This window comes from Bos taurus, chromosome 3 (assembly GCF_002263795.3).
Source record: "Bos taurus isolate L1 Dominette 01449 registration number 42190680 breed Hereford chromosome 3, ARS-UCD2.0, whole genome shotgun sequence".
Taxonomy (NCBI): domain Eukaryota; kingdom Metazoa; phylum Chordata; class Mammalia; order Artiodactyla; family Bovidae; genus Bos; species Bos taurus.
In genome coordinates, this window is record NC_037330.1 from 74,392,863 (window position 1) to 74,418,673 (window position 25,811).

At 37.9% G+C, this 25,811-nt stretch overlaps 1 protein-coding gene across 1 annotated transcript in view; it reads left to right on the plus strand.

Moving 5' to 3' along the window:
- The window catches only part of PTGER3 (prostaglandin E receptor 3), a 228,623-nt gene extending 207,199 nt beyond the window's left edge, over positions 1–21,424 (plus strand). Inside the window, exon 3 of the mRNA XM_005204443.5 lies at positions 20,633–21,424. Within this exon, the coding sequence (XP_005204500.1) occupies positions 20,633–20,653 (21 nt within the window). The 3' untranslated portion in view covers positions 20,654–21,424. The remainder of the gene's footprint in view (positions 1–20,632) is intronic.
- Positions 21,425–25,811: the final 4,387 nt, after the last annotated feature.

Genomic DNA, 25,811 nt, shown 5'->3' on the forward strand with positions numbered 1-25,811 from the left:
GAGATAGGTCTATCCAACACTGAATGAAGTATCAGAAAACTTATTTGACTGTAGATTTAAGTCATGATCTCCAAACAGCTTATCAGTAATCCAACTTCCTTTAAAAGAATCTCCAACTGTTTTATGTGTCTTACTTCACAAACTTAGGAAAAGGTAAAAAGGGGGGCTATTTTTGGCTCCTGAAAGTCCCAATATTTCAGATAACCTCTTTTCTTAGAAGATTCAATTTTACTTCTTACCAAACTCACCCTGGCCAATATCTAGATTCTCAGATCAGTGGGGCTTTCACCAATTTCATTCACTTATTCTCCTTCATCTATTTCTCACTGGTTAAGCACCTATTAAGTGCCAGACGCTGGAAATACTAATTGAGTGCGATGTCATTCCCCACACCACCCCCACATTCAATCTATTCAAAGCTAAGAGGAATGAAGAAAACAAGCATGTAATCTTGTGATACAGACTCCCTCCAAGCTCACTGAAAATTTTAACTTAGGAAAAGAATTCCAGAAGGTATAAAAAATGTTAAGAAATGAAAATTTTTTTCTTTATATTTGAAATAAAATAAGCTTTAAGAGCAATAAATATAAAATGAACAGCAGATACCACCAGAGGAAATTTTTTTGCTTATAGAACTGTAAAGATTCTTATTGCATTAGTTCATTAGTCAGTACATTAGTCAGTGCTATTTGCATTAGTTACCTTTTAACTGAATTCTATCCATAACTGAGAAGCAAATAGTCTGGCAAAGTCCACACAATTTTTTCAAAGACATATAGCAAAAATATGGCCAAAGCTATAAAAGACTGGTTATTCACAGGTTGTTACATGTATGTGCTTAGTTGCTCAGTTGTGTCTGACTCTTTGCAACCTCATAGACTGTAGCCCCCAGGCTCCTCTGTCCATGGAATTTTCCAGGCAGGAATACTAGAGTGGGTTAGCATTTCCTACTCCAGGGGATCTTCCCAACCCAGGGACTGAAGCCTTATCTTACATCTCCTGCATTGGCAGGCATATTCTTTACCACTGTGCCACCCTGGGAAGCCCGGTCAACATGGATAGCTTGTGACAATTACTCAAATAAGCATGCCGTTGGTGGGCCTGGTGATGCTGTTACCAGAGGAGTAGAAATGTATTCTAAAGGATTTTTGACTTGAGCCAGATTTGAAATGAGTAAGAAGTTTTTTGAACAAAATGATTCTGCAGTTTTCATAAGCCAAGAACTCTTCAAAATACATCTCTGAGGCACTTGCATAAATATTTAGAGCCTGGTTGAATTCCTTGCTATTTCCTTTAACGCACTTCACTGTATGTACGATATCTGATACCTTTGTTGTTCTTTCTGAATGAAATAGCCTCCAGCCACAGGTGCCTGTCAAACTCAAATATCATGGTTTTTGTGAAGCATCACACAGGGATCAACTGAAATCTCTCAGGCTGAATTAATTCCTCCCCACTCCGAGTGCTCACAGCATTTTGTGATTTGCCATTCAAATTGCACTTATTGTGCTATATTATCCTTACTGGTAGATATATCTCTGTTCCCTAAAAGACTGTGACCACAGGACCCAACAGTACCTGATACATCTTAAAGCCTCCATATAGACAGGTTTTGATGTTTGAATCATCCTATTTTTTCTCCACTTCTCTGTGTCACGATAATACCAAGTTTATCCAATTTTGGCTAACTTCATGATGTACAGTATTAAAAAGTTCTGATCTGACAATTTAGATATAGATTATTCTCAATTAGTCACAAATCTATCTTGGAAAAAGCATGGAGTTGTAGTTTTAAGAGATTCTGTGGTTTGGAGCAATCGACTTAGCTGCATGGCTTCAGTTTCTTCATCGAGAAAATGAGGACTAAATAATCTGTACATTCCCATCTTCTCCTAGTCTATGAACCAATGTCCTTTCCTGAATTCATGTACAATTAATGGTCTAGATTTTATTTTTTAGTGCTGAGTCTTTGTTGCTTTCTCCAGTTGTGGTGAGCAGAGCCCAGGCCTCTCATTCTGGTGGCTTCTCTTGCTGCGGAGCACAGGCTCTAGGCATACGAGCTTCAATAGTTGCAGCATGTGGGTCCCACGGCATGCAGTCTTCAGTAGTTGCTCCATGGCATGTGGGATCTTCCCAGACCAGGGATCGAACTGGCAGACCCTGCATTGGCAGGCAGATTCTTATTCACTCTGCCACCAGGGAAATCCTAGGTTTCGTTTTGTTTTGTTTTAATTTTGTTTCCTGTTCCTCTGCTCTGTTTTTTCTTAAAAAAAAAAAAATCAACCTGAAATTCTTTATAGTTTACTATGATGTCATTAGAGCTCTGAAAGTCACAGATACAGATTCAATCCCTTACTCTGACACTTACTAAACTAACCTGATAATCTTGTCAATTTCAGCTTGGCTAAGCCTCAGCTTCCTCGTGTGTGAAATGAGAATAGTGACAGTGGTGGTTTCATAGAGTTGTGCGTAATCTTCTTCTGTATTTCTTATGACTCTCTGCAGTTGCAAGTTGTGTAGGGATGCAGAGGTCTTAGTAACACAAATATGTTCACTCACAAATTAATCAGGAGAAAAAGTGGAAGCAGTGACAGATTTTATTTTCTTGGGCCCCAAAATCACTTTGGACAGTGACTACAACCACTAAATGAAAAGATGCTTGCTCCCTGGAAAAGAAGCTATGACCAACCTAGACAGTGTACTAGAAAGCAGAGACATCATTTTGTCAACAAAAGTCCACATAGTCAAATCTATGGTTTTTCCTATAGTCATGTATGGATATGAGAGTTGGACTATAAAGAAAGTTGAGTGCCAAAGAACTGATGCTTCCAAATTGTGGTGCTGGAGAAGACTTGAGAGTCCCTTGGACTGCAAGGAGATCAAACCAATCAATCCTAAAGGAAATCAGCCCTTAATAATAACTGAAAGGACTGATGGTTGGGCTGAAGCTCCAATACTTTGGCTACCTGATGCCAAGAGCCGACTCATTGGAAAAGACTCTGATGCTGGGGAAGTTTGAAGGCAAAAGGACATGGGAGTGGCAAAGGATAAGATGGTTAGATAGCATCATCAACTCAATGGACATGAATTGGAACAAACTCCCGGAGACAGAGGAGCCTGGCATGCTGCAGTCCATGAGGTTGCAAAGAGTTGGATATGACTTAGAAACTGAACAACAACAACTGTTTTCTCCCATTCTGTAAAATGTAATCTATTTCTTGCTGACTGCCAGATGTGATAAACATCTGATAATACAGTGCAAATATAGTACCAAGTACTGTGCCAGTACCATTTGCAGTACAGCCATGAAAAATAACCTGAAGAAGAAAAAACTGATAAAAATATAGCAGACTAAGTACATTAAAATTACCGGATAGAGTATGGGAATAAATAGATAAATCTCTACAATATCACAAAAAGCAACTATATTTATGATCATATGGCTATTTATTACAATTTCAACCTAAGCTGTACTGTGCTTAGCCACTCAGTTGTATCCGACTCTTTGCAACCCCATGGACTACAGCCCACCAGGCTCCTCTGTCCTTGGGGATTCTCCAGGCAAGAATACTGGAGTGGGTTGCCATGCCCTTTTCCAGGGGATCTTCTCAACCCAGGCATCAAACCCAAGTCTCCCATATTGCAGGCGAATTCTTTTCCAACTGAGCCAAAACCTAAGCATCTCTCTTCAAATATGAAAAACAAACTGATAATTTCAAAACTTCAGTAGAACTTTGGTAAATATTCATTTCATTTATTTATTTTGCATTTTGTAATAAAGGTAAATTCATTAACTTTCTATGCTAATAATACTACAAATTTTTACGCTGATAAAGCAAAAGTTGGCCAAGTCTGCTCAGGTAGTCAGAGATCAGACACTGGCTCCCTTACCCTAAGACATAATAGTAAGGATGTTTACTGTCACTTTTATCACCAGTAATATTAAATACTTTACATCTTCATTCTAATTCTCATTATAATCTTTTTGGGATAGATTTTGTTGCCCCTAGTTTACAGATAAGAAATTTGAGGTGAAAGAAATTAAAGAAATGTCACCAGAGTCACTGGTTGTCTTCCTAACTCCACAGCCTCTTTCACTATGTTCAACTCCTTTCTTTGCCAAAATTCAGGTTTGAATGTATTTGCTAATAATAGAAGAATTACACCTACAAAGAAGAATCTTTAGAGTATAAGTTTTTCTTTGAAAAAAAGTGGTAATTGTAAACATTTTTTTTTCATTTTGCATCTCAATTATTATTACTGGTAAATTTAAGAAATCAAGTTTAAAAGTTATGCATTTATTTCACTGTTGTTCTCTTTTTCTACAGACTTTCTGGAGGTAATACTAAAGAACAATGACAAAAAACCATGTCACACCAAAAACAAAATAGAAAAAATAAAAGAAAAAAGTCTGCAATTTATATAAATCCCTAAACTCAGTAGGGATTGAGTTTCCCACTCATTCCCTCTCCCAAACCATTTTAACAACTGAATGTGAACTACAAAGAGATTCAGTGAACTTTCTAGGGTCATTGAGTTCAAAGTCTGCTGAGAAAACACACCAACTGTTCTTGCCCTGTCTGTGGATTTTGATAGCTATCTTTGATCCAAGCCTATTGTAGTGAAAGTATGAAATTTATTTTTTAAGAAAACAATAAAAACAACTGAATTTGTGTGTTATGAGCAACCATTTACTTCCACTTACAGCAGCTTTGGTCATGGATTACTTGTGAAGGCATTTTCATATGGCAATATAAATTATGTAAACAAAGACTATAAATATTTACATATTTTATGTTATATTAAAGTTGCAGCAAAACAAATATTTCCTGTTAGTTGAAGACTGAGAATAACCTATGTGGAAATTTCAGAATTGAATCTATTGGCTCTATAAAGGGACCATGATTGTCTTTTTTTATATTTTTAAATTAAAAGATAGAAAAACTAATACTGTCAACTTTTTAGCAAGGGAGTAGAAAGCATAGTTACATTTCACACTATATTCTTTGAAGGATTTTTTTTTAACTTACTAAAACTGCTTCAGAATACAAAGGTTAAAAAGGACCTTACAATTTTTAAGTTGGTTTTCAGGACCAAAGTATCTCTTTAGGAGGTGATACATTTCTTCATTAAAATTGTAAAGCTAAAAGGCATCTATCTAAAAGAGTTGCTGAACTGCCATCTAAACTAAATAGAAAGAGGAGGGTGAAAAAGTTGTCTTAAAACTCAACATTCAGAAAACTAAGATCATGGCATCCAGTCCCATCAATTTATGGCAAATAGATGGGGAAATAATGGAAACAGCAACTGACTTTATTTGGGGGGGGGGGGGCGGCGCTCCAAAATCATTTCAGATGATGACTGCAGCCATGAAATTAAAAGACACTTGCTCCTTGGAAGAAAAGCTATGACCAACCCAGACAGCATATTAAAAAGCAAAGATATTACTTTGCTGACAAAGGTCCATCTAGTCAAAGCTACAGTTTTTCCAGTAGTTATATATGGATGTGAGAGTTGGACTATAAAGAAAGCTGAGCACTGAAGAACTGATGCTTTTGAACTGTGTTGTTGGAGAAGACTCTTGAGAGTCCCTTGAACTGCAAAGAGATCCAATCAGTCCATCCTAAAGGAAATCAGTCCTGAATATTCATTGGAGGGACTGATGCTGAAGCTGAAACTCCAGTATTTTGGTCACCTGATGCAAAGAGTCAACTCATTGGAAAAGACCCTGATGTTGGGTAAGATTGAAGGCAGGAGGAGAAGGGAACAACAGAGGATGATATGGTTGGATGGCATCACCAACTTAATGGACATGAGTTTGAGCAAGCTCTGGGAGTTGATGAAGGACAGGGAAGCCTGGCATGCTGCAGTCCATGGGGTCTCAAAGAGTCGGACACAACTAAACAACTGAACTGAACTGGACAGAACAAGAATCAAACAAGTTTTGTGTTCTTTCTTTTATTTTTCACTGTTAGATTCAGCAGATGTGAGAAGCAGTTTAAAAATGCATACACCCTATGAGTGGCCTCAAGAAAGAAAGCATTTCCCAAGAGAAAGAAACCTTTAGGATTATCCCAAATATAATAAATTCTCAATATATTTCATACAATGAGCATCTATTGTGTCAGTAAATATGCTGACACACAGATATGACAGTCCATACGAAAATGTCCTTTACTATCTTTCAACCCCATGCATGCATGCGTGCGTGCTAAGTCGCTTCAGTCATGCCTAACTCTGCAACTTTGTGGACTATAGCCTGCCAGGCGCCTCTGTCCATGGGATTCTCCAGACAAGAATGCTGGAGTGGGTTGTCATGTCCTCTTCCAGGGGATCTTCCTGACCCAGGGATCAAAGTTGCATCTCCTGTGGCTCCTGCATTGAAGGATTCTTTATGCTGAGCCACCAGAGGAAGCCCATCCTCTGACAACAAATGATTCCTGACAACAAATAGGTTCCACCAGAGGAACCCCATATGAATCTCAAATTCACTGATTCTATATCCTTTCCAATATCTTTCCCCTTCTTTCCCCACAACCAATGTTCTTACTTCCCTCCTTGCCTCACTAAAATTTTCTGAACAATCTTTATTATCATCTCCTTGCATATAACTTTGACTTCTTTGCCCTGACAGGTTAGCAGAATTAGAGGAGTTACAGGTTAAAAAAGTGTATGTGTTTGTCAAAAAATCATCAAATTGTACACAATTGTTATGTGTTTCTTTGCATGTAATTTACCTTTATAAAACTTTAGACAAATATTGAACTCTAGTTAACAGATTTACTTTTTGAAATGGTGTGGATTAGCAATGTTTTTTTTTTTTAATTTAATGTAATTTTTTAACTTTACCATATTGTATTGGTTTTGCCATATATCAACATGAATCCACCACAGGTATACACGTGTTCCCCATCCTGAACCCTCCTCCCTCCTCTCTCCCCATACCATCCCTCTGGGTCATCCCAGTGCACCAGCCCCAAGCATCCAGTATCGTGCATCAAACCTGGACTGGCGACTCGTTTCATATGTGATATTATACATGTTGCAATGCCATTCTCCCAAATTATCCCACCCTCTCCCTCTCCCACAGAGTCCAAAAGACTGTTCCATACATCAGTGTCTCTTTTGCTGTCTAGTATACAGGGTTATTGTTACCATCTTTCTAAATTCCATATATATGCGTTAGTATACTGTATTGGTGTTTTTCTTTCTGGTTTACTTCACTCTGTATAATGGGCTCCAGTTTCATCCACCTCATTAGAACTGATTCAAATGTATTCTTTTTAATGGCTGAGTAATACTCCATTGTGTATATGTACCACAGCTTTCTTATCCATTCGTCTGCTGATGGACATCTAGGTTGCTTCCATGTCCTGGCTATTATAAACAGTGCTGCGATGAACACTGGGGTACACGTGTCTCTTTCAATTCTGGTTTCCTCAGTGTGTATGCCCAGCAGTGGGATTGCTGAGTCATAAGGCAGTTTTATTTCCAGTTTTTTAAGGAATTGCCACACTGTTCTCCATAGTGGCTGTACTAGTTTGCATTCCCACCAACAGTGTAAGAGGGTTCCCTTTTCTCCACACCCTCTCCAATATTTATTGCTTGTAGACTTTTGGATCACAGCCATTCTGACTGGCGTGAAATGGTAGCTCATAGTGGTTTTGATTTGCATTTCTCTGATAATGAGTAATGTTGAGCATCTTTTCATGTGTTTGTTAGCCATCTGTATGTCTTCTTTGGAGAAATGCTTATTTAGTTCTTTGGCCCATTTTTTGATTGAGTCATTTATTTTTCTGGAATTGAGCTGTAGGAGTTGCTTGTATATTTTTGAGATTAGTTGTCAGTTGCTTCATTTGCTATTATTTTCTCCCATTCTGAAGGCTGTCTTTTCACCTTGCTGATAGTTTCCTTTGATGTGCAGAAGCTTTTAATTTTAATTAGGTCCCATTTGTTTATTTTTGCTTTTATTTCCAATATTCTGGGAGGTGGGTCATAGAGGATCCTGCTGTGATGTATGTCAGAGAGTGTTTTGCCTATGTTCTCCTCTAGGAGTTTTATAGTTTCTGGTCTTAGGTTTAGATCTTTAATCCATTTTGAGTTTATTTTTGTGTATGGTGTTAGAAAGTGTTCTAGTTTCATTCTTTTACAAGTGGTTGACCAGTTTTCCCAGCACCACTTGTTAAAGAGATTGTCTTTAATCCAATGTATATTCTTGCCTCCTTTGTCAAAGATAAGGTATCCATAGGTGTGTGGATTTATCTCTGGGCTTTCTATTTTGTTCCATTGATCTATATTTCTGTCTTTGTGCTAGTACCATACTGTCTTGATGACTGTGGCTTTGTAGTAGAGCCTGAAGTCAGGCAGGTTGATTCCTCCAGTTCCATTCTTCTTTCTCAAGATTGCTTTGGCTATTCGAGGTTTTTTGGATTAGCAATGTTAAACCTCGTTTACATAAATGAGTAAATAAAGGTAATGGAGCAGTATCTTAAAAGGGAGTTATAAATATGGAAAGAAGGCACATTAGTATTGGATTGAGATGGAAAACATTACTATAAACTCATGGATTTTAATATCTACCATTCTCACTAGATAAATCTACAAATGATAATATATATAGGCATATGTGTGTATATGTGCACATATACATATATGAGATGTGTTTACTGAGAATGTCTAAAGTTACCACATAGCATTACATGAGCACACCTAATACCTGGAGCTTGATTACTATTTACATTTTATATTAAAAGGAACTTAGAGTTCTTAAAGAAAAAAATGATTCCAGGGCTGTATCAGAGGGGAAAGTGTAATTATAAAGGATATTACTCAGAAAATTGACAAAAGTCAAATATGGATGGTAGAGTTAATAACAGTGCTTATCAATATCAATTTTCCTAATTTTATTAACTGTACCATGGTTATATAAGAGAATGCCCCTTTTCTGAGAATATATTCACTGAACTATTCAGTGGTATATAGTTATCAGTTTCTTCAATTTACTGTCAAATGATTTAGAAAAAAAAAAAGCATCTATTTAAAGGGAAGGAGAAACAGAGAGGAAAAGAGAAGGGGAATGAGAGAGAGAGAAAGAATGATAGATGTCAATGGGAGAAAATATAAACAACCAATTAATATAAGTAAAAGTTATTTCCTTTACTCTTCTTGTTGCTGTCAATTTGAAGTTACATCAAAGAAAAAGGTTACATTCATGAATATCCTCTTTGGCTTCTTGTGTCAGTCAGTATAAGACCCAACATTCTTATAAAGTCTCCACATCCTTATGTGTACTCTCTTTACCTCTCTGAGTGCATCTTCTCCATTGCTCTCTCCCTTTTTCAATGCTTTGTTGTCAGATGTCCTTGTTACATGCAGATATCTATCTCCTTTAAATTTGTGTAGGATCTCATCTCCTCAATTGTACCATCCTACTCTCCATTACACCCTTCCCTTCCACTCCCACATTCTTGGTCCCCTTCACCCATATTACATTTTTTCCCCATGGCATGTGTTACAAACATGTCTTACATGTTACTTACATGTAAGAAATTGACATGTTACTTACATGTCTTATTTCTGTCTTGTCTCCACTCTCTAGAATGTAAGTTCCACAGTATAGAAGTTTGCTGCCTTTCCTGACCTATCTTAAGAACATGGACTGTACAAGACACTCTGTAAATATTTCTTGAATAGAAGAATGGCTGTTATCAGATTGTCAGATTACCTTCTACTGCTGCTAAGTCACTTCAGTCATGTCTGACTCTGTGTGACCCCATAGACCGCAGCCCACCAGTCTCCCCCGTCCCTGGGATTCTCCAGGCAAGAACACTGGAGTGGGTTGCCATTTCCTTCTCCAATACATGAAAGTGAAAAGTGAAAGCGAAGTCGCTCAGTCGTGTCTGACCCTCAGTGACCCCATAGATTGCAGCCTACCAGGCTCCTCCATCCATGGGATTTTCCAGGCAGGAGTACTGGAGTGGGGTGCCATTGCCTTCTCTGAGATTACCTTCAGGAAACATTTACTCTTTGGGATATGAATCCTTAAGAATATTTTTTTTTCTTTATGATGCTTAGATCACTGTAGCTAAGTGCCTATTAGGCATTAATATGGTCACGTTAAAAAGTATAGTTTCTAAGTACTTGTTTTTGAAGCATGTAAACAATTGGAATAATTTGAGGAGTTTAAAGATATTGCTTAGGAATGCCATCTGGCTCTCCCAGGAAGGCAGGAATTTGCTCTGGGTCCCTCTTTTCATTATCTGTTCCTCCACTCTGAAGGTGTGGAAATGAGGAGTTTCCTCAGATCAAACTCATGAGAAAACGGTGACAAGGCCAATTTAAAGAGTTGCCGCAGGTATCAGAAAGTTGAATCTTCTGTGCGGCTTATTCTCTATCTATAAGAAATTGACATGAAATCCAACAGATATGTACAGTCACCTCTTTTTGTGGAATCAGAACAAAAGGAAGGAGTTAGTCAAATTATGCCAGGTCAATGCTTATATTTTTCTGTCTGAAGACAGAATGTCTAAGGATAAAGTGTTGGAAAATCCACTTCCCTGCAGAGGGCATTTTCTCACTTTGTGTTGTTGAAATGAAAAGTATTACATGTGGGTTTGGAGGACTTCCTCTTTCAAGTTTTCACATTAATAATCAGTTCGCATATTTCTTTCTTTAGCTATGTTAATACATTATCTGAGCCACAGTCAAGCCCTATTGTTGCTGGTTTCCAGAGAAAATCATGTTCTTTGAAAGATGACTTCCCAGGTTACTGATCTTACCTGCTGCTGCTGCTAAGTCACTTCAGTCGTGTCCGACTCTGTGCGACCCCATAGACGGCAGCCCAACTGGCTCCTCCATCCCTGGGATTCTCCAGGCAAGAACACTGGAGTGGGTTGCCATTTCCTTCTCCAGTGCATGAAAGTGAAAAGTGAAAGTGAAGTCGCTCAGTCGTGTCCGACTCTGTGCGACCCCATGGACTGCAGCCTACCAGGCTCTTCCATCCATGGGATTTTCCAGGCAAGAGTACTGGAGTGGGGTGCCATTGCCTTCTCCGACCTTACCTACTCTGTGCTAAATTTATTAAACTAGCTGTTAAGAGTTGGAATGAGGTGGTTGCTCCACTGTAACTCATGGGCATTTTTACTACAATTAAATGATTTTTTTTAATTAATAAAAGTTGTTTAATCAAATCAAAAATTGTCTGAATAAAGTTAAACTTTATAAAGTTCTAAAATCTCACTGTCTGGTTACAGACTAAATGAAGTAGATATAATTTCTTCTACTAAGTGCAAGTAAAAGTCCTTGACGTTATATATGAAACAAATATCAGGACACTGTGAAGGTAGTGAGAAAAGGAAAGACTGGCTATGGATCTTGAAACCCTCAAAAGACCATGTGGCAAATTCCCTGAGTCTTCTTTTTGTCTTGTATATCCTCACTGAGTGGTGCTAGAGAAGCCATAACCCAGAAAAGTCAGTAAGAATTGGTTTAAAAGAAAATAAATAAATAAATAAAAGCCCATTCTCTCTAGCAAAGGGCAAAGAAAGGGATAGCATGAAAAGAGAAAAATTTTTTGACAATAACTACCCTAACACAGAAATTCATCATGGAACAAAATGAAGCTCTAGCTCCATTGTTCAGTAACTAAAGTCATGTCTGACTCTTTGCGACCCCATGGACTGCAGCATGCCAGGCTTTCTTGTCCCTCACTATCTCCTAGAGTTTGCTCAAACTCACGTGCATTGACTCGATGATGCCATCCAAACATCTCGTCTTCTGTTCTCCCATTCAGAGTTCCATTACTATCAGCAAAAGCTGAGATGGGAGCCTAGGCTTCCACTCTTGCCAGGATGTAATAAGGCACTGCCAACATGGCGTCTGAGAAGCCAGGTAGAGAAGTAGAACTCTCATCCTCACTTAGCAGTCAGAAGCCTCTCCCTACAGTGTCAGTGGAGGCCACTGAGGGATTCCCACCTGGCAGCAATGAGGTGATACTGGAGAAGGCTGATTGGGGAACTTCCCCTCCCAGCCAGCACTGAAACAGCTTCCCTCCTATAGTGTCAGTGGAGGTCAAAACCAAGTGAAAGTCAAGCGGGAAGCAATGGCACCCCTTCCATACCCAGAGAAAACTGTCATGGAGACTGAGTTGGGAGCCTGAAATCTCACCTCCATTTAGCAGTAACGAGGCAGCCCTAAGGCATCAACAGAGGACAAATGGGAACCTGAACCTTTATCCCCCACTGGCAGTAGTGAGGAAGTATCCCTGCCCCCCATGACACAGTATCAGGGAGGGCAGATAAAAGAGATATAGATATGACCTAGAGTCTCACAACATAACACCCAAAATGTCCAGGATAGATTAAAAAATCACAGATTATACTAAGAACCAGAGAAATCTCAATATGAGTGAGCAAAGACATTCAACAAATGCCAGCACTAATATGACCCAGATGTTGAAATTATGTCACGAGGATTTTAAAAGAGCCATTATGAAAATGTCTCAATGAGCAACTATAAATACACTTGAAACAAATGAAAAAATGGAAAACATCAGCTCAGAAATGGAAAATATAAAGAAGAGCCAAGTAAAATTTTAAAAACTGAAAAAATAATTGAAGTAAAAAGCTCAGTGGATGTCTCAGAAGCAGAATGGAGAGGACAACTCTAGAAAACGACAAACAAAGAAAACAACTTGAAAGCAACAAGAGAGAGATGACACTTTACCTACCAGGTGAAAGACCACTTTGAATGATAATGGATTTCTCATCCTCATGGAAGTGAGAAAGAAATGTTACATTTTCAGATAATGAAAGAAAAGAAACATCAACCCCAAATGCTGTATCTGGTTTCCGCAAGTAAATCCTGTATATTCTTCTTAACGAATGTTGAGGAAAAAGACATGTTCAGATGAATGAAACCTGAGAGAATTTGTCAACAGCAGAACATAAGATAAAATAGTGACTAAAGGAAGTCTTTGAGTAAGAAAGGAAATTATGAAGAAGAAATTGTAGAACATAAGATGAGACAACTGTCTGTAAATACAAAAGAGCTGCCTTCTCCTCTTAAACATTCTAAATTTTGTTTAAACAGTTGAAACAAAAAATACAATATTCTATTATGTGAATCTCGTTGCCTGTAAAATAAAATAAAAGGACTTATATGTGTTCTATATCTGTGTTCTATATCTGATTTCAGTGTTCTATATCTGATTTCAGTATGTGTTCTATATCTGATTTCAGTATCAGTAAATCTTTGTGCTTAAGGAAGAATTCTGTGTCATGTGTTCTATATCTGATTTCAGTATCAGTAAATCTTTGTGCTTAAGGAAGAATTCTGTATCTTGATTGTAGTTGTGGCTACAGGAAACTACACATATAGTAAAATAAGACCTATACACAACATTGTATTAATGTAAATTTCCTGGTTTTGCAACTTTTGTAAATCTTCATTTAAAATAAACAACAAATAATAAGCTTCAAAAATTTCTTTAATAGACCATATTCAGAAACATCTTCTGTGAGAAAACATAAAACACACACACTAGAGTAGGTGTAAAATCACAGAGCAGATTTCTTGAGTAACTAATCGAAGTTTTCTTGTCTTTTTTTTATAGTTATTCATGGCCTGTTTAATTTGGAGAATGCAATCCGGTTTTGATGCTAATGTTATTATCAATTTCTTCTCTTTTATGTCTTCAATAATTAACCTGTGTAAAAGCTCATGGGTCCAGACTTGTGGGCACAGTGGGGGAAGGAGAGGGAGGGACAAATTGAGAGAGTAGCATTGAAAAATGTATATTATCATATGTAAAACAGATAGCTAGTGGGAATTTTCTGTATAACACAGGGAGCTCACCAACAACAAAGAAGAGTGGGATGGGGGAGGCGTGGGAGGGAGGCTCATGAGAGAGGGAATATATGTATACTTATGGCTGATTCATGCTGTTGTATGGCAGAAACTAACACATTTTAAAGCAACTATCCTTCAATTAAAAATGAATTTAAAAAAAAGATTTTTAAAAAGCTCATGAATCATTTTGACTGGGTCATGACTATAACTGACACCTTTTTAGCATTCCCTGAAGAAAAAGAAAGGGAATCTCAAGCATTACCTTCAGCTATCAGAGTATAGCAGCAAATACCTTGGAATTCTGAAAGCACCATTTTTCTCTTTCAGCAAAGTGAAAAAGAACTAGCACAGGAGTCTCAGGATCTATTATTGGCACAAAAAGACAGTGGCATTTAACTGTGACAGCCAAATACATCCAGGCCTTATACCTTAACTGTGTCTAATTTTCTTATCTACAGTGAAAATCCATCCTGCTCTTTTGACCTATAGTATATATTTTCAGAGTTTCTACAAAGTACCGATCACTCCCTTGGATATGACCCTATCTTCCCCATGAAGTCTTTTTCGAATTATGTGATCTTCTCTACTGGTACAATTGATTTAACTAGTATAGGATTCTCTTTCTTATACTAATTTGAAATCGAGATCCATAGATTCAAACTGGATGAACTTAAGGTCTAATGTTGCCAATTTTCTATATCTATTACTTTTTTCAATTATGAAACATTCCAAACATACAAAAACACCCAATTACTCCTGTCCTGAGTGAATGTGTTAACATTTTCTATATTTTTTCAATTTTTTTCTAAAATAATTACTAAAAATTTGATTAGATATAAAATTAGAGGCTAGTACAAGAGACATCTGGTTTCCCTGGTGGCTCAGCTGGTAAAGAACCCAGCTGTCAAGGAAAGAGATGCAAGAGACACCAGTTCAATCCCTGGGTCTGGAAGATGCCCTGGAGAAGAAAAGGCAACACATTCCAGTATTGCTGCCTGGAAAATTCCATGGACAGAGGAGCCTGGACTCTAGGTAGAGTCCATGGGGTGGCAAAGAGTCAGATACAATTGAGCACACATGCCTCAGTTTGACCACAAGAGATATCAGTCATAAAGGGATTACCAAAACTTTGTCATATTCACTGAATCTGTTCTTTATTTATTTTTTAAAATTGTGGTAAAAACATAACATAAAATTTACCATCATATCCATTCTTAAGTGCACAATTTAGTAGTATTAGCCATATTCCTACTGTTATACAATGAATCTCTAGAAGTTTTTCATCTGGTAAAACTGAAACTCTGTGCTCTTTGAACAATTTATTTTTTCCTTCCGCCAACCCCTGGAAACCACAATTCAACTTTCTGTTTCTATGAATTTTTCTATTATAAATGCCACATGTAGGTGGAACTATACAGTATTTGTTTTTTTATATCTGGCTAATTTCATTTAGTATAATGTCCTGAAGGTTCATCTGTGTTGTAGCACGTGACAGAATTTCCTTCATGAATAACAGTCCAATATATGTATGATCACATTTCCTTTATATATTCATTGGTTGATGGACATCTGGGTTACTTCTGTTTCTTAGCTATTATAAGTACTGCTTCAATGAACACGAGTGTGTGAATATCTCTTTGAAATTGAGTTTTCAATTCTTTTGAATGTACACACAGAAGTGGAACTGTTGGATCATATAGTAATTATGTTTTTATTTTTTTGAGGCTCCTCCATACTGTTTTCCAAAGTGGCTGCATCATTTTACATTCCCATTAACTGTACAAAACTTCTACGATCTCCAACATTTGTTATTTTTTGCTATAGTGGCCATCTTAATGGACGAGGTAATATTTTATTGAAGTTTTCACTTTTCTAATAATTAGTCATGTGGAAGCATTTTTTCATCTATTTGTGAGCCATCTTTTTTTGAAGCAGTGTCCATTCGAATCTTTTGCCCATTTTTTAATTTTGTTGTTGTTGTCGTCATTGTTAGAGTTCTTTATACATTCTGGATGTAACTCCTTATCATATATATGACTTGCAAATATTTTCTCCCACCTGAAGGTTGCCTTTCACTCTGTTGGCTATTTCTTTGATGCACAGATGTTTTTAAATTTGATATAGTTTCAATTGTCTAATTTGCTCCTGTGTTCTTGGTGTCCTACCAAGAAATCATTGCCAAATCCAATGTCATGAAGCTTTCCCCTGTGTTTTATTCTAGTAATTTTATGGTTTCAGGTCCTAGAGTTAGAACTTTAATCCATATTGAGTTAGTTTTTGGTAAATAATGTAAGGTAAGGGTCTAAACTAATTCTTTTGCAGGTAGATATTCAGTTTTCTCAACATCATTTGTTGAAAAAACTGTTCTTTCTCTCATTGTGTCATCTTGTCACTTTTGTTGAAGATTATTTGACTATATGTGCAAGGGTATGTTTCTGGGTTCTCTATTCTATCCCATTAACTTAATATGCCTGTTTGTATGCCAGCACCACGCTGTTTTGATGACTGGCTTTGTATGGAAGTAAAAGTATCAGTCACTAGTCCTGTCCAACTCTTTTCCGACCCAGGATCGAATCTGGGTCTCCTGCATTGAAGGCAAATTCTTTACTGTCTGAACCACCAACTTGACCCATTTTTTAAACAGCTTTTCTGTTTTTCTTCTTGGTGCATTTTACAGCAAATATCACACAGCATAATTTTACCCCTACATGACTCAGTATGGTTTTCTAAAATTTATGGGCATTTTCTAACAAAATCACAATATTATTCTCATTCATAATAAAATTGGCACTATTTCTTTGGTATCATCTCATACCTAGTCCAACGTCAAGTGCACAAATTGCCTCCAAAATGTGTTTATTTGTTTTCACCTCAGCTGGTCTCATCCTATAGTGAATTGAAGCAGGATCTCGATGCCTACCAGAGACTGAGGTTGGGCAGTGGCAGGGAAAGGTGCTGAATCCTAACCACTAGACCACCAAGGGCAGTGGCCAGGGGCAAGAGGCTGGCCTGTCAGCTGTGTAGAAATTAATTTCCATATAGAGACAGAAAGAAGTGAGACAAGTGTTTATTGGGAGGAGAAAGAGTACAGTAAGTGTGGATAGACACACAGGCGGGTTCAGACACACTCGCACCCTCTTGGTAGTTTGAATTACTTTTATGGGGCATTTTTTCCGAGTTTCCTCTGACCAAGGAAATCTTGCTTTGCCTGGTTCTGAGTTCATATTTGGTATATCTCAGGGTCTTCCTGTGTGTTTGTGTGCATGTCTTAACCAAGATGGATTCTATCTTGGTTTATGAGGCTTATGAGTAGCCGCATCACTTACTATTAGGTGACACGCCCCTCTCTTTTGACCTCCAAGGAAACTTTCTGTGCATGTGTAGTCAGGGAGATCTCCTTAACTGAAAATGAGGAATATGCAGATTTTCATCTCTCATCTAAGCAGGACCCACCCTTCTTTCATCCTGCTTTTATGGAGTTTCTGCTATTATGGAGCTTCTGTCCACAGGGATAGACTGTTCAGCCTGGGTCCCATCTATCTATCTTCTGCCTCAGTTTGTTTAATCAAGATGTAAACAAGGTTCCCACTTTAATTTGATTATGTCTCTAAGTTCCTTTACACTCAGAGAAGTGTCTCACCTCTCTTTTCCCCCTCCAGACACTGCCTTGTACAAACTGGATTCTTTGTCCTATAAAATGTCTCACATTTTGGATTTCTCTCTTTACTTCCTTGTTCTGTCATTTAACTTATAAATGGAAATTAACTGGCAACAGACTTTATTTTCTTGGGCTCCAAAATCACCATGGACAGAGACTGCAGCCATGAAATTAAAAGATGCTTGCTGCTTGGGAGAAAAGCAATGACAAACCTAGACAGCATATTAAAAAGCAGAGACATTGCTTTGCCACAAAGGTCCATGTAGTCAAAGTTATGGTTTTTCCATGGCTGAAATCAATTTGTGCAGTCACTCAGTCATGTCTGATTCTTTGTGACTCCATGGACTGCAGCATGCCAGGCTTCCCTGTCCTTCACCATCTCCCACAGCTTGCTTAAACTCATGTCCATACAGTCAGTGATGTCATCCACCATCTCGTCCTCTGTCGTTCCCTTCTCCTACTGCCTTCAATCTTCCCCACCATCAAGATCTCTTTTAATGAATTGGCTCTTTGCATCAGGTGACCAAATATTGGAGCTTCAGCTTCAGCATCAGTCCTTCCAATGAATATTCAGGACTGATTTCCTTTAGATTTGACTTGTTTGATTTCCTTGCAGTCCAAGGGACTCTTGAGAGTCTTCTCCAACACCACACACACAGTTGAAAAGCATCAATTCTTCATTGCTCAGCTTACTTTATAGTCCAGCTCTCACATGCATATGTGACTACTAGAAAAACCATAGCTTTGACTATATGGAACTTCAGTCCCAAAGAATGTTCAAACTACCACACAATTGCACTCATTTCACACGCTAGTAAAGTAATGCTCAAAATTCTCCAAGTGAGGCTTCAGCAATACGTGAACCATGAACTTCCAGATGTTCAAGCTGGTTTTAGAAAAGGCAGAGGAACCAGAGATCAAATTGCCAACATCTGCTGAATCATGGAAAAAACAAGAGAGTTACAGAAAAACAGTTATTTCTGCTTTATTGACTATGCCATAGCCTTTGACTGTGTGGATCACAATAAACTGTGGAAAATTCTGAAAGAGATCTGACCTGCCTCTTGAGAAACCTGTATGTAGGTCAGGAAGCAACAGTTAGAACTGGACATGGAACAACAGACTGGTTCTAAATATGAAAAGGAGTACGTTAAGGCTGTATATTGTCACCCTGCTTATATAACTTCTATGCAGAGTACATCATGAGAAACGCTGGGCTGGAAGAAGCACAAGCTGAAATCAAGATTGCTGGGAGAAATATCAATCACTTCAGATATGCAGATGACACCACCTTTATGGCAGAAAGTGAAGAAGAACTAAAGAGCCTCATGATGAAAGTGAAAGCGGAGAGTGAAAAAGTTGGCTTAAAGCTCAACATTCAGAAAACGAAGATCATGGCATCTGGTCCCATCACTTCATGGGAAATAGATGGGGAAACAGTGTCAGACTGTATTTTTCTGGGCTCCAAAATCACTGCAGATGGTGATTACGCCATGAAATTAAAAGACGCTTACTCCTTGGAAGGAAAGTTATGACCAACCTAGACAGCATATTAAAAACCAGAGACATTATTTTGTCAACAAAGGTCCATCTAATCAAGGCTGTGGTTTTTCCAGTGGTCATGTATGGATGTGAGAGTTGGACTGTGAAGAAAGCTGAGCTCCTAAGAATTGATGCTTTTGAACTGTGGTGTTGGAGAAGACTCTTGAGAGTCCCTTAGACTACACGGAGGTCCAACCAGTCCATCCTAAAGGAGATCAGTCCCAACTGTTCATTGGAAGACCTGATGCTAAAGCTGAAACTCCAAAACTTTGGCCACCTCATGCGAAGAGTTGACTTATTGGAAAAGACCCTGATGCTGGGAGGGATTGGGGGCAGGAGGAGAAGGGGACGACAGAGGATGAGATGGCTGGATGGCATCACCGACTCGTTGGACATGAGTTTGAGTAAACTCTGGGAGTTGGTGATGGACAGGGAGGCCTGGCCTGCTGCGATTCATGGGGTTGAAAAGAGTCAGACACAACTGAGCTACTGAACTGAACTGAACTGAACTGTAAGCAAAGTAATGTTTCTGCTTTTTAATATCCTGTCTAGGTTGGTTATAGCTTTTCTTACAAGGGGCAAGTGTCTTTTAATTTCAGTGCTGCAGTCACCATCTGCATTGATTTTGGAGTCCAAGAAAATAGAGTCTGTCACCAGTTAACTTCCATTTATAAGTTTAATGACAGAGCAAGGAAGTAAAGAGAGAAATCCAGAATGTGAAAGCTGGACAATCAAAAAGCCTGAGTGCCAAAGAGTTGATGCCTTCAAACTGTGGTGCTGGAGAAGACTCTTGAGAGTCCCTTGGACTGCAAGGAGATCCAACCAGTCAATCCTAAAGAAGATCAATCCTGAATATTCCTTGAAAGGACTGATACTGAAGCTGAAGCTCCAATACTTCGGCCACCTAATGGGGAAAACTGACTCACTGGAAAAGACCCTGATGCTCGGAAAGACTGAAGGCAGTAGGAGAAGGGAATGATAGGTGATGAAATGGTTGAATGGCATCACTAGCTCAATGGACATGATTTTGAGCAAACTCTGAGAGGTGGTGAAGGACATCTGGGATCATGCTGCAGTCCATGTGGTCGCAAAGAGTCGGACACAACAGCAACTGAACAACAACTGGCGACTTAATCATACGGTCCTTTAATTACAAATTGAAACGAGCTCAGAACTTTGATTTTGTAATGCTTGCGTGCCATTGTTTAGGTTCATTTGCAAATTGCAGACCCTGGGGTTTTTCCGTTTCACTGCTCATTCTCAAATCTGCTTCCAAGTTTTCTGTATTCCCAGAATACAGAGTGTTCTCTTCTCAGAAGTGGATATTTACTAACAAAGTATTTGAACCTGGAGCTTGTGGAGTACTGAGGTTGTCCTCATTCATTTCTCACTATTCCTGCCACTGAACTTTGATCATGTTATTGTTCTACTGCTGTAGGTGATTTATCATTTGGGTTCATAATCTGAAGTTTATGGAAATGTCTTACTTTCTAGTTTTATTTTGATACTGTCAACAGGTATCAAATGGGTTTGGTGTATCAACGGGTATCATTTTCTATCCTAATTGATTCGTTTATTTTTCAGGAGGAATTTTTGGGAGGTTAAAAACCAATCTTGCTGTCAAGATCACATTATTGGAAGTTCTTCAACTTTCTTTTCGTTGAAGAGAGAAAATACTGCAAAAACACCCCACATCCCAACCCATTCCATTTTCTCTCCTATACCCATTTCCAGAGGTTAACCCCATCCGGAGATTGCTACGTCCTATTACCACGCATGCTTTGTACTTTTACTACATGTATATGCATCCATTAAATATGTATACTTTTCTGTGACTTTACAATATCTACATATCTGTTTTCATATTATATGTATGATTTGCTACTTGGTTTTCTTCACTCAAAGTTGTATTTCTTGATATTTATCCATGTTGAAACATGAAGCTCTAAATTGTTACTTTTAACTGCTGTAGTGCATACTATAGTTTGAAGAAAATATAATTTGTCAGTCCCCTGCCAAGGGAAAATTATTTCATTTCACTGTAAAAAAAAATCATCTGTATACATGTTTACTTGTGCACATCTGCATGATAGATGCGGATCTTTCTCTAAGATAGATACCTAGGCGTGAAGGTGCTGGATTAAAGGGCACGTGCATCTTCTACGCGCAATTTATGAGGGTTTCCCTCATGTGTGTCCATACTGATGTTTGTGATGCTTTAATTTTTCACATCCTTGTAGGTATGAAATGGTGTCTCATTGCTAATTTATTTTACATTTTCCTGATCAAGATGTGAGGTTGAAATCTTTCCAAATCTTACTGATACTTTAGTTTTCTTCCATGATGTCCGGCAATAAAATTGACAGTTTCTCCTGAGTTATGTCTCAGTTTCGTAATGGCTTGTGAGAGTTTTTAAAATATGTTCTGGATAATAATGCTTTTTTAGTGTTTTTATTGAGTACAACAGATTATTCTAAGGTCTTCTGTGTATCCTCTCTCTTTGTAACTCTACCTGTGCTGCTATCTCTGTCTTTATCTCAATAACCCCTTCTCTCCCAACAGCTCAGACTCTGCCCATGGAAACATCTTTGGAAACAGGGAGCATACTAACTTATTCATTTTCCCAGATCTCCATCTCTAACCTCCTGTCACTTCCATGACCATCACTTAAATTTCTTCATGAAACACCCTTTCTTTCTGAAGCATTGACTCTCATGCCAACAGATGTTAAGAGCAGAAGTATTCTGCCTTTATGACAACCTAATTGTCAGGATCATATTCTTTATTAATGACAAATAGTGTTTTTCCTTTTTCCTGCATGTCTCTTATGCTTCTCCTCTTTCTGGACCTTTCCTGTTCCATGTCTTTATCAGGATCTTGCAAGTTTGGTAAATGCAGTAAACAAAATGTTAGGTGTGTGATAAATTATGATAAGGATGATATGAAAAGAAATTCTAATTATTTTATATACATAGACCATGTAATGATATGAGAATTTGATATTATTGCAAAATAAAACAGTTGAGGTGACAATGTCAATTTATTGAAATGGGTAGATGTCATAATGAGTCTGGAAAAAAATAAGTTTCTAAGATATACCAGATCATATTATCATATTGCCTCCATACACAATACTGATAATAATGCATAAATTCCTCCAGAAGATTCTATAAGCTTGTAAGTCTGAGCAAGGCTGTTTTAAATACTGACATGTAGTTAAAATATGCAGATCAGAGACTTTCTTTGTTGTCTTTCACTTTTCTATCTTTTTTTTTGGCTCTTCTCTTAAATAAACTAGAGAAATAAAGGCACCTGAGACATTACTTTGCCAACAAAGGTTCGTCTAGTCAAGGCTATGGTTTTTCCTGTGGTCATGTATGGATGTGAGAGTTGGACTGTGAAGAAGGCTGAGCGCCGAAGAATTGATGCTTTTGAACTGTGGTGCTGGGGATGACTCTTGAGAGTCCCTTGGACTGCAAGGAGATCCAACCAGTCCATTCTAAAGGAGATCAGTCCTGGGATTTCTTTGGAAGCAATGATGCTAAAGCTGAAACTCCAGTACTTTGGCCACCTCATGCGAAGAGTTGACTCATTGGAAAAGACCCTGATGCTGGGAGGGATTGGGGGCAGGAGGAGAAGGGGACGACAGAGGATGAGATGTCTGGATGGCATCACTGACTCGATGGACGTGAGTCTGAGTGAACTCCGGGAGTTGGTGATGGACAGGGAGGCCTGGCGTGCTGCGATTCATGGGGTCGCAAAGAGTCGGACATGACTGAGCGACTGATCTGATCTGATCTGAAATGCTTAGAGTTAATAATTTGGATCACAATTTAAACGTTTCATTATTTTTCATTTTATTTTTAAACATAGACATCTTTTTGGTTTCATGAATAAAGCCTCCAATTTTGTTTTCTTCTTACTGAAGTTCTTAAAGAAGTAATATTTTAACATTTGAGAATAAAAGACCACAGATGATGATAACATTCAACTGTATTTCACAATCTAAAACAATTTTCTTTTTATAGGCAAATGCATGGAACAATCATGAGGGTTAATTGCAATAATATTTGTGGAAGAAACAAGCAACTTGAGATAATGTATCCAGTCCAAGTTTGAATCCAACATGATTTTTTAATCTAAAGCAGAGCTATAATCTAAAAGTAATGTTTAGATTCTGAATGACTCAGATTTAAACAGAAAAAATACTAGCATGTGATGTTTAAGATTGTCAAAAATGTGTGATTTTATTTGAAAGATGACAAACATTCTTCAGAATTCCAGGCCTCCTAGTTATTTTAATAGAAATATGTTGGAGGAAGGCTTAAAAACTCTCTTGATTTCATTAGTTTATACTTGCACCATGAGGGAATTTGCTTAGGAAATTGATAGATTCTTATTTAGCTCAAAAAGTGAAGCCCTAGATTAGGGTTTTTCTCAATGCACAGTGCAAGAGGCTAATAATTATATTTGAAAAAATTCCTTATTATTATTTAATAATAATATCAACAATATTAAATTATTAAAATAATAATCACTAGTATTAAAAATTCATTATTATTATTTTTCATTCTGTTCAGCCTATATCACACTGAAAAAAAAAGAAGTTAATTACCTTGGTGGCTTTGTGCCTCATCTGTCCCAAAGTTTTTCGTTCATTTTAATGATAAATGTAATATTTATACTAGCTTCAGGTTGTAACTTTTACCCCAAATTCTCAATCCCTGATATACAATTGAAACCATTCTCATGAATGGTCAATATAAGAAGCGGCAGGCAAGCTTCATACTCTGTAACATTTTCCAAAAGTTTTTATTTCCAAGTAAATTTGGTCTACTTTTATCTGCTATTAATTTAGCACCATGAGCTTAATATCATTTATTTAACCAACCAGTTCATAAATATTTGTATTAAGTCTTTGTATACACTAGGCAATAATTTACTTATGACTAAAGTTTTGAATTCTTTCTTCCTTAAATTAACAAAATTTAGAACTTGTGTTTTTATCCTCAAATATTCTAATAATTTATCTGTTAAAGAAACAAGCCTATATTAATGAGACAACTAAAATTCCTAACTGTCATTTTTGTCTCACCATACTTCTTAGAACTATAAAAAGTGGCAGTTTTTATAGTTGTGGCCCTTCACACATATCAATTATCCTTGTGAAAATCCTACAGGCTCTTACTGAGAAATAATAGTGCCTCCTCCAATATTCCTGAAGGAGTACAGTCTGTGACTTTGCAGTAGACTCTAGGACAGACAGCAGTGCCAAAACACCAGTGCCTGCCACTAGGCAGGAGGGCCCACGTTCTGGAAGGTTCTGGGAGATAGAAGCCATTGAGTAGAAAATAAGATGATCTACATTTCCTCCCAATCCAGCCAAGACTGCTCAATAGGTCCACAAACAGAAAAGAAACCAAAATCAATATTTATTTAGCTCCTCCAATGTGTTAGTATCAACTTGGACCCATACTGAAAAGTTTTAGTGCTTAACAGCCACGTGACCTGGGACAAGAATGTCTCAGCACTGTAGTTTTCTCATCTATAAATTGAAGACAATAACACATATTTTTCAGAATTTTCTACCATAATTCAATACATTTGTTCTTACAAAGTGCTTAGAATAGTGTCTGGCCCAAAGTGAGCATCCCATAAATATTTGCTACTATTATTGTATTATCATTGCTGCAGTCATTAATAAAAGGGGTCACATACCAATAGGACGTGCTACAGCAGAACTTCAGCAAACATTCTGTTGATTTAGCTATTCTGATCATTGGGGACATCGACTCTTCATCAGAATTATGTGCAAGATCTTATTAAGCTCAGGTATTTCTCTGGAACAACACCAGTAGATTTTATTGTTTTTCCCTGTAGGGTAAGTCTTCCTATTAAATCTAATCATGACTCATTAGGAGCCAGAGGTTTATAAACAGTGCTTTTTAGATGCCCAGGAGTTTCAAAGGGGGCCTTGATCTGTAGTCATCTTGAGGTGTCAAAATGGGCATACTTTCCTCCCCAAATGACTCATATCTTCTACCTGGGGGCAGAGTTGCTTATGACCTTGACAACTTTAGCCCAGCTGACTGCTCCTGGTAGTTCCATGCTGGGAAGAGGAAGTCAGTGTTATCAGATGACTGCTCAGGAATGTGACCCAAAGGGGACCTTAACTGGGACAAAGAGACTGATCATATAGCTCTGTTTGGCTGGTTGTTTTACACAGTGACTACAACTCTTGATGTCTATGAGCAATACTGAGGTCACCTTCAACAGTTTCTCTTGCTATAAACAGGCAAAGAGAGCTGGGAAATAAGCAAATGAGAAACAACAAGTGGGAGTCACCATCACTTCTGACCCCAGTAGCCAATATGACACTATGTGCTAGCCCTGGACCTGGGTTTTAGTAACCCTTAGATAGTTTTGGCTGCTTTGTTTGAAAACTGAACTTGAAAGCCATGAATACTAGTGAGGTTGGATGGTGTAGCTGAGAGAGTTCAGGATTTGAAGGGATTAAATCTCAGCCCCATTATTTAATAGCTTTGTAGCCTTGGTCTTGTAACCTATCTATGTGTTATCACCCTAATTTGTAAAATGGTGATTGTAATAAGGACCTCAATAGATTTATGAAAGTGAAGTGAAGTCACTCAGTTGTGTCCAACTCTTTGAGACCCCATGGACTATAAGCAGTCCATGAAATTCTCCAGGCCAGAATAATGGAGTGGGTAGCTGTTCCCTTCTCCAGGGAATCTTCCCAATCCAG